A 9,781-nucleotide genomic window follows, 5' to 3' on the forward strand; every position below is an offset into this window, starting at 1 on the left:
GAGAAGAATGTATATTCTGTTGATTTGGGGTGGAGAGTTCTGTAGATATCTATTAGGTCCGCTTGGTGCAGAGTTGAGTTCAATTCTTGGATATCCTTGTTGACTTTCTGTCTCGTTGATCTGTCTAATGTTGACAGTGGGGTGTTAAAGTCACCCATTATTATTGTATGGGAGTCTAAGTCTCTTTGTAAGTCTCTTAAAGACTTACTTTATGAATCTGCGTGCTCCTGTATTGGGTGCATATATATTTAGGATAGTTAGCTCTTCCTGATGAATTGATACCTTTACTATTATGTAATGCCTTCTTTGTCTCTTTTGATCTTTGATGGTTTAAAGTCTGTTTTATGAGAGACTAGGATTGCAACCCCTGCTTTTTTTTGTTTTCCATTTGCTTGGTAGATCTTCCTCCATCCTTTTATTTTGAGCCTATGTGTATCTGCATGTGAGATGGGTCTTGACTCTTTATCCAATTTGCCAGTGTGTGTCTTTTAGTTGGACCACTTAGTCCATTTACATTTAAGATTAATATTGTTATGTGTGAACTTGATCCTGTCATTGTGCTATTAGCTGGTTATTTTGCTTGCTAGTTGATGCAGTTTCTTCCTAGCATCGATAGACTTTACATTTTGACATGTTTTTGCAATGGCTGGTACCTGTTGTTCCTTTCCATGTTTAGTGCTTCCTTCAGGATCTCTTGTAGGGCAGGCCTGGTGGTGACAAAATCTCTAAGCATTTGCTTGTCTGTAAAGGATTTTATTTCTCCTTCACTTACGAAACTTAGTTTGCCTGGATATGAAATTCTGGGTTGAAAATTCTTTTCTTTAAGAATGTTGAATATTGGCCCCCACTCTCTTCTGGCTTGGAGAGTTTCTGCCGAGAGAGCTGCTGTTAGTCTGATGGGCTTCCCTTTGTGTGTAACCTGACCTTTCTCTCTGGCTGCCCTTAACATTTTTTCCTTCATTTCAGCTTTGGTGAATCTGACAATTATGTGTCTTGGAGTTGTTCTTCTCGAGGAGTATCTTTGTGGCGTTCTCTGTATTTCCTAAATTTGAATGTTGGCCTGCCTTCCTAGATTGGGGAAGTTCTCCTGGGTGATATCCTGCAGAGTGTTTTACAACTTGGTTCCATTTTCCCCATCACTTTCAGGCACACTAATCAGACGTAGATTTGGTCTTTTCACGTAATCCCATATTTCTTGGAGGCTTTGTTCATTTCTTTTTACTCTTATTTCTCTACACTTCTCTTCTCGCTTCATTTCATTCATTTGATCTTCTATCGCTGATACTCTTTCTTCCAGATGATCGAGTTGGTTACTGAAGCTTGTGCATTTGTCATGTAGTTCTCGTGTTATGGTTTTCATCTCTATCAGTTCTTTTAAGAACTTCTCTACATTGGTTATTCTAGTTAGCCATTCGTCAAATCTTTTTTCAATGTTTTTAGTTTATTTGTGCTGGTTATGTAGTTCCTCCTTTAGCTCTGAGAAGTTTGATCGACTGAAGCCTTCTTCTCTCAACTCGTCAAAGTCATTCTCGGTCTAGCTTTGTTCCGTTGGCTGGCGATGAGCTGCGTTCCTTTGCAGGGGGAGATGTGCTCTGATGTTTCGAATTTCCAGCTTTTCTGCACTGCTTTTTCCCCATCTTTGTGGTTTTATCTGCCTTTGGTCTTTGATGATGGTGACGTACTGATGGGGTTTTGGTGTGGGTGTCCTTTCTGTTAGTTTTCCTTCTAACAGTCAGGACCCTCAACTGTAGGTCTGTTGGAGTTTGCTTGAGGTCCACTCCAGACCCTGTTTGGCTGGGTATCAGCAGTGGAGGCTCAGTTGAAAATGTGGAAATCACCCATCTTCTGTGTTGCTCACACTGGGAGCTGGAGGCTGGAGCTGTTCCTATTCAGGCATCTTGGGCACGCCCCCCACAAAGATAATTTCTTGTAGCAATTGTATAGTTTTAGGTTTTACACTTAGGTCAATGACCCATTTCAAGTAAACTTTTTATGTGATGTGAGATATGGGTTGAGAGATTTTTCTTCTTTTATTTTGACCTCAACACTATTTGTAGAAAAGGTTATCCTTAATTTACTGAATTATCTTGGCAACTTTGTCAAAAATCATTTTATAAGTATGGGTCTATTTTTGGACTCTATTCCATTTACCTATATATATTCTTTTACCAATACCACATTGTTTTGATTCCTTTATAGGAAGAAATTATTCTGTTTTATTCCTTTTTAGGAAGTCTTGAACTCAAGTAATGTGAGTCTGCCAACTTTGTTCTTCTTTTTCAAAATTGTATTGGCTATTTTTAAATCCTTTACCTTTTCTGTATAAATTTTAGAATTTTGTCAATTTCTGCCACGAAGGGTTTTAATTCCACTTATGGCATTCTGGAAAAGGCAAAAATTGCATTAACAAAAATCATTGCTGGTTGCTGGAGGTGGGAGGAGACTGACTACAAAGGGGCACAAAAATTTCTGGGTCATGGGAATGTCTTTACAGCAGCAGTGGTTACTTGACTTTATATTACTATATATCTTTGTCAAAGCTCAGAACTGTATAGCTAGAAGGTTATATTTTACTGTATATAATCAATACCACAACAGACCTGACTTTGAAAAATAAACAAAAAGAACCAGGCTCAATAGTGAATTAGACTGAAATTACATCATGAGCAATCAAGCACACTCATTTATTATATAAAAATCTTTCTGATGTTTATTTTTGAATCGCTTATTCTCCATTTTTCTACGTTAAAGTATTAAGATTAAATGTGTTATGTGGAAAGGATTTGAGGGAAAACTTTTATTTCAACTATATAAATAAATGTGTGTTGAGTTGTGATGTAAAACCTATTTTTTACTGAGAGTCATGGTAAAAATAATTTGAAAAACAGTATCCTAGAAACACTTTTACCCTGTGTGAATAGGAAAACATACAGCAGTGTAAATGCTGCATTATTTTGAAATACTAAAAACTTAGTAACAGGATAAATTCCATATAATGGAATGTGTATGCAGCAATTAAAATGAAATTAGAGCTACAACATAAATAACTCTCAAAAACTTAAGATTGACAAAGAAAAAGGAAGCTGAAGCAGGTTATATACAGTATGATATCATTTATATGCTTTTAAACATGAAAAATTAAGTGATACATTAGGAATGCAAAACATTCAAGTTTTAGCTAATGGCTGCCTCTTGAACAAAGGGGATTCCAGCCATATCTAGTATTTTATTTATTTTTTAAAAGTGAATATAATAAAATGTTTCCTTTTGTCAAAGCTAGGTGTTTTCTCTATACCCTTTATGTTCAAATGTGCTTTAGTGGGTAAGAGAATCATCAGTAACCTAGTCTTGAAAGCCATTGGTTGCAGTGAGTTCTGCCTATGAACCCAGAGGTAAATGCAAAGTAAAAAGTAAAAAAAAAAGTTGGGGGGCAGGGAATACAAAATGGTGAAGAAAAGGCTGGACGTAAAAAGGAATAAAAGCTTATTTGCAGCAACGTGGATGGACCTACATGTCATTATGTTGAAATATGCCAGGCCCAGAAAGACAGTATCACATATTCTCACATGTGTGAGCGGACAAACGTGATGTCGTGGATACAGAATATAGAATGATGCCAGAGTGTCAGCATGGGAGGGGAAAATGTAGAGAAGCTGGTGAATGGGCACAAACAGGGTTAGATAAAAGACAAGCTGTATTGCTTGATAGCACATTAGAGTGACTATAATTAGCAACAATATATTGTATATTTAAGTGTAGCTAGAAGAGAGGATATGAAATGTTACCAACCCATAGAAATGATGAATACTCAAGAGGATGGATACCCCAAATACTGACTTTATTATTATGTATATTATGCATGTAACAAATACATGTACCCATAAATATGTAAAATATCATGTATCAGTAAAAGAAAAAGGATAGAGGTAAAAATAGGAGAAATGAAAGCAGTCGGTGCACATAAGAGTAATATGCTTGTTATACTGTGTGACTACACTGGTTAAGGAAATTTCTACTGCATATCACCCAAATTTGCCATGAGAGGTTAAGAAAACTTTCCACTTAACAATTTTAAAAATATACAACTAAAACATCCATTATTTAAAACTCAAGATAAAAAAAGAATAGTAATCAAAATTACACCATTGTTGATATACTGTATTCCCTTCTAGGTTTTGTGTTAATACATCTGTACATTTTTTCTTTTTGAAAATGAGATCATACTAAAAGAATCACACTGTTTTATAACCTTTTTTCCCATTCACCAGTATGTACTGAAAAACAATATTTTAATGGCTATATAGTTTTTCCATTATGTTAATGTGTCAATTTACTATGAATCTCCTGTCGTGAGTTATTTTAATTCTAATGTTTCACTAAACATTTTTTAAAACATCTGCAGTAGAATTACAACATCCATCTTTATTTCCCCAAGATAAGTTTGTAGATGCTGAGTGAAAAGGTATGCATATTTTTGAGGGTTTTAGATCCTCTCTAGAATTCTACTTTTCCTGTTAGTATAGGAGAAATAAGAAAAGATGACTGAAATGAAAAGTATATATGTGAGACATTATCAGTTATTCATAGACATGTGTAGATTTTATTTGGAATGCTACAAGTAACATGTTATATACTACTTGGGTCAAAATAAGCTCATTACAAAATAGGTTCTCAAGTAGTTCATTATTCTAGTTAAGCATAAATTTGGGTCCTTAAGTTTCCCTTTTTTATCTAAGATATTTTCCTTTGTAAAGAGTACCTGGAAACTCAGAAGTACCAATGGATTTTCTTTTCTCTATTTTTTAAAATAAAATTAAGACTTCATGACTCCTTTAAGTACTGTAAGAGAAAATGCTCTTGGAATAAAAACCTCTAAGATGCATGACAAAATAAGCTGTCCTCGACAGATAAAATCTTCACCTACTTTGGTCACCAAGGAGGTTCAAATTAGCTGGGTATTAGAAAAGTTTCCATCAGTAGGAAAGGGAAAGCATCCTCTAGAAATAGATGAGTTCTAGTGGTGAGGATATCAATTGAAAGGACATACATGGGATGAAGGCATAAATAAGGTAGAGTCATTGTCGGGATGGCTTATAGAGGAAGAGGTGTCTGTTAATTTATCTTCAAATAATTTTCTCATAAATCTTAATAGATCTCAAAACCAGGAGCTATCCAAGTGGTGCAGTGATAAGCGTAGTGCCCCAAGTACATTTTTCTTTTCATTGGTATTCACATAACTAGATACAGTAATAAATGTAATTAGTAAATAGTGAAGTCCATTGTGAAAAGGGCCATGTTTCATTTATTTTTATTTTGCGAGCTTTTAACATGTTTAATAGTAGTAGGCAGTCAATCATTGTTGAACTAAATAACTCATTTTTATTCTTAACAGACTGGATTATGGACAGAACTTGGAAATATTGAGAATAATTTCTTAAAGCCACTTCATATAGGACTTAATATGTCAAAAGCACATTATGAAGCAGAAATTAAAAATAGCCAAGGTTGGTAATGTGCAATTTTGTTTTCAGTTAGGTATAAAAAGTAGTCCAATTTTGCAACTGTCATACTCAAATTTAAGAACTTTTTAAAAATCTTATACTTGTTTAGAGACCATAACAGCTAAGCCATTTTATTTATAGTTAAAATTCTTAGCAGATCTATAAGCTAATTTACCTGAAATCAGGTTAATGAAGACTTAAACCAAATTAAAGCATATATTTTAAAGCCTCAAGCTCTAAGAATCTGTATTACAGCTTTTCCATTTGGGTAGCATTCCTTTGGTATTGCATTTCACCCTCAAGTAAATCCATACAAATTATGAAAAAAATCTTAGATCCAGAATTTTTTAAGTCAACAATTCTATAACAATCATGTGATCTCTTCCATATATCTGTGGTGGTGCTTTTATAGGCATTTCTAGAAATTTTGTCTTTTTTAGTATAATGGCTATAATTGATTATATACTAAAGAAAATAGTTTCATGAATCCTATACATGCCAAAATAATGCTATTTATCTAAAGAAGTATTAATTCACGTTGCAGAATTTTGATAGTTCATTCTGTTTGCTTATAGCTTAAGTATACCCTGAGCTGTTAAACAGTGGACTTAATTTTTACAAATAACTGACACGTTTTAAGTTAATGAATGATGAAAGTAGCTTATACATTTGTTATTGATATGAGAGTTTAAGTGTCACGCATGATTTTTTTCTTTTCTTACAGAGGCCCAGAAATCTAAAGATCTTTGTTCTATAACTGTAGGTGGAGAAGAGATCCCTAATATGCCTCCTGAAATGCAGCTTAAGGTGATCTGAAATTTTCTTTCCTTTTTCTTTAGAAACAGGATCTTGCTGTCTTGCCCAAGCTGGAGTGCAGTGGCATGATTGTGGCTCACTGCAGCTTCAACTCCCTGGGCTCAAGTGATCCTCCCACCTCAGACTCCCGATTAGCCAGGACTGCAGGTGCACACCACCATGCCTGGCTAATTTTTAGTAGAGATAGGGTCTCACTATGTTGCTCAGGCTGGTCTCCCACTCCTGGCCTCTAGTAATCCTCTCCTCAGCCTCCCAAAGCACAGAAATTACAGGTGTGAACCACTGTACCTGGTCTTAAATATTCCTGAGCTACCTCCAGCTGAAATTTTTTCTATGTTTTGCTTTGTTTGGATTTAAAGGCAGCATTAATAACATTACTTTTTCTTGGCATTGCAGGTCCTACATTCAGCTCTTTTCACATTTGATTTGATTGAAAGTGTTCTAGCTCGAGTGGAAGAACTCATTGAAATAAAAACAAAGTCTACCTCTGAAGAAAATATTGGGATAAAGTAAAGTTCTACTTCCTAAATAAAAACTAATAAAATAGAGTAAAAACTAATAAAATAGAGTATTTTCCATTATGATTTATTTAATACCATTATAAAATTTTTCTGCAAAAATTTACTGCTTGAAAAATAAATGTAGCTTCTCTCATTTATCAATTTCTATAATGATATACTATAGAACAGTTTTTTTGTTGTTTTAAAGTTATCTAATGGTAAATAATGCCCACATATGTCCTAAATACTATTTTTGAAAATCCAGTACAAACTAATAATTTTGTAACTTCATAAAATGTAATTGAATTGTCTATATTCATTCCTACAGTTTTAGTGAGCTTATAAAAATAGTGATACATTTTCTGCTGAAGTTAGATGCTATGTAACATTTCGGAACTCCTAGTGTCAAGTTGGCTATCACACCAGTGTAAATGAGTAGAAAGTTTTGAATTCAGGCCAGTTGACTTTTTTCTTAGCTTCTCTTTTCCTGGCTTAGGTGGAGTCTTTGGGAGCAGAGTCCCATCACCACCTCTCCAGCAGAAGTTATAATAGGAAAACATCTGCAAAGATTAGTTTTAGAAATACTTGCTACCTTTATGGAAAAAAAACTAAAAAATACATATGACTTTAAGAAACTGATTAGAAAATTCTGTATTTTTATTTCCTACTAAATACTTGTCCATCTAAGAAGCTACACCTGAGTTTTATGATATATGTATGTACCAATCCTTTGCTAAACAGCGTTAAATCTCACAGCGAAACTCCTAAAATAAAATCACTTTTAATTGTATACATGCTATTTCAAATTAATATGTCTTTAAATAGATATTTGATTATAATTTAACAGTTCTAATTATTTTCACATTCTTTGAGAAGAGCATTAAGTTGGTACTCTAATTTGGGTTAACTGAATCACTATTCAGTTGTATCTTCTGAAGTGTTTTCCAAACAGGACTTTGATCAATGATGTAAGCTTTAGCTGTTATCATTCTGTAGCAAATGCTATCTATGTATGGTTTGGAGGTAGTCTGGAAGAAGATACAAAGATGCAGCATTATTTACAGAAATAAGATACTTTTACAGGGTCACATTTAAAAATAAATAACTTTCATTCTTTCAGCAAATCTCCTGATCATCTTTGTGCTAAACACTATGTGTAAGTTACTAGAGTAGTCAACAGGAAAATAGTTTCTATCCAAGGAATTTCAAACATGCAAGCCAAAAAGTAGAATACTATAAAAATTGCTTTAATGGGGATATGTTCCAAGTATAAAAGTAAGGAAGACTTAAGTCTGCCTAGGGGGTTTCAGGTGTCTGGGCACACTTTGCAGAGGACAAAAAGCATAAAAAGAAAGTGGACAATTGGTAGATAACATTCCATAAGATAGTATGCTTGCACTCTGACAGTTCATGACTGCAAACTGACCAACTCTTATAACTTTAGAATTTGAATGAAGACATAAGTAACCAATAGGACCAACCAAATGCTCTTTTGGCCCCAAATGAGTCTTAATGGTAGTGGCTACTGGAAGTAAATTGAGAAGACTTGAGAGACTTAGTTCAGGCTTGGGAAAAAGTTGCATGCTGAAACAGCAACTCCCTAAGGGGAACAGAAGCAAGATATTTGCCAGTCTTGCTCAAAAGGGTGACAACTGGAAGTTAAAAACCTTAAAATGTATATGTGTATGCATCATATTCCCCAGGTGACTCACCTTTGCTATAGTGCACATAAGATTAATAGCATTTACTGTGTTGTGTACTGGAAGTATTCGTAAGTTACGACCCAGGAATCTGAAAAACAATTCATGATATACAGATCATGTAACTTACTGACATGTTCTCTCAAGAAAGTGGGAAGAAGAGACAAATCTCTCTTGTTTGTTATTTGTCTATGCAATTCATGCCCTGCCTTACTCCACAGAGGATCTGAGATGGCTTTATAGCCAGAACATCACTGACTAAAAGCCTGTTCACTTTTGGCTTGGTCTTGGAGAAGCCCGGGAAGCATCATGAAGCCAGTCAACTCGATTCATAGAATACCTTTTTGGCCCATGTTTCATTAAATTTGATAGGTTAACATCACAGTGTTCATCATCTAGCAAAACAAAACTCACCTAAAAGAATTAAGAACTGAAATAAATACAATATAAGAAAAATACATCTATAATGCTATTCTTCCATACCTCTGCTGAATTCTGAACATCAGTTTCCATTCTTCAGGCCCATGGAGGGCAGCAGACAAAACCAAAAAACTATTTTGGTGAATGTTAATAAATTTCTCAATTTTGGCTAGCAATGTTTCTTCGTTTGACAGAATACATTCCTTAGTATCCATTAATAAAAATGCAACTCCTAGGAAAGGTAAATGGAATAAAAAACGTCACTTTGTCACAGAGATCAAATTTTGTTATAAACTCAGAATCAACCAAAATAGCTGTAAGTATACCATGTGTCCAAGCCCTAAACTCATAAGGAGTAGAAATTACTATAATGAAATTCCTATACAACAGAATTTAGGTAGTTCTTTGAAGTGCTCTGTATAAAAGAATGACTTGTGCTAAATAAGAGAAAAACATTTTTGGATCAGTAACTACTTATTTTTTCCTAGATGAAGGCATTGTCCACATGAAGATACTGGGTAGTTTAAGATGAATTACATTTAAAAAGTTAATTTTTCGCCGGGCGCGGTGGCTCAAGCCTGTAATCCCAGCACTTTGGGAGGCCGAGACGGGCGGATCACGAGGTCAGGAGATCGAGACCATCCTGGCTAACCCAGTGAAACCTCGTCTCTACTAAAAAAAATACAAAAAACTAGCCGGGCGAGATGGCGGGCGCCTGTAGTCCCAGTTACTTGGGAGGCTGAGGCAGGAGAATGGCGTAAACCCGGGAGGCGGAGCTTGCAGTGAGCTGAGATCCGGCCACTGCACTCCAGCCTGGGCCACAGAGCCAGACTCCGTCTCAAAA

The 9,781-nt window shown here is 35.1% G+C and overlaps 2 protein-coding genes across 4 annotated transcripts in view; one reads left to right on the forward strand and one right to left on the reverse strand.

Annotated features, from left to right (window-relative positions):
• The window catches only part of GLMN (glomulin, FKBP associated protein), a 59,693-nt gene extending 52,086 nt beyond the window's left edge, over positions 1-7,607 (forward strand). For 2 of the 3 annotated variants that reach the window (XR_013400625.1, XM_001099081.5), the window contains exons 17-19: positions 5,393-5,504; positions 6,226-6,308; positions 6,714-7,607. Coding sequence is in view for 1 of the 3 variants with exons in the window: in XM_001099081.5 (XP_001099081.2) it covers positions 5,393-5,504; positions 6,226-6,308; positions 6,714-6,830 (312 nt within the window). In the remaining 2 variants the exon portion in view is untranslated. Of the gene's footprint in view, positions 1-2,199; positions 2,252-5,392; positions 5,505-6,225; positions 6,309-6,713 lie in introns of all 3 variants that reach the window. The other variant, XR_013400626.1, reaches the window with a different exon arrangement.
• An 18-nt stretch (positions 7,608-7,625) lies between these two features.
• On the reverse strand, positions 7,626-9,294 carry C1H1orf146 (chromosome 1 C1orf146 homolog). Its single transcript, XM_015144865.3, has 3 exons — positions 9,001-9,294; positions 8,530-8,608; positions 7,626-7,845 (listed from the first exon to the last, which is right to left on the reverse strand). Exons 1-3 carry the CDS (start codon positions 9,150-9,152, stop codon positions 7,711-7,713), a joined length of 366 nt encoding a protein of 121 aa, XP_015000351.3. The 5' UTR covers positions 9,153-9,294; the 3' UTR covers positions 7,626-7,710.
• Positions 9,295-9,781: the final 487 nt, after the last annotated feature.

The sequence above is a fragment of the Macaca mulatta genome, chromosome 1, assembly GCF_049350105.2.
Source record: "Macaca mulatta isolate MMU2019108-1 chromosome 1, T2T-MMU8v2.0, whole genome shotgun sequence".
Taxonomy (NCBI): Eukaryota; Metazoa; Chordata; class Mammalia; order Primates; family Cercopithecidae; genus Macaca; species Macaca mulatta.

Coding starts and splice junctions, on each gene's coding strand:
- C1H1orf146 (XM_015144865.3), bottom strand. CDS start 9,152: ATGGATACTAAGGAATGTATTCTGTCAAACGAAGAAACATTGCTAGCC. Junction 8,609..9,000: donor ATGTTCAGAATTCAGCAGAG/GTATGGAAGAAT, acceptor ATTGTTTTTCAG/ATTCCTGGGTCGTAACTTAC. Junction 7,846..8,529: donor TTATGTGCACTATAGCAAAG/GTGAGTCACCTG, acceptor ATCTTCTTCCAG/ACTACCTCCAAACCATACAT.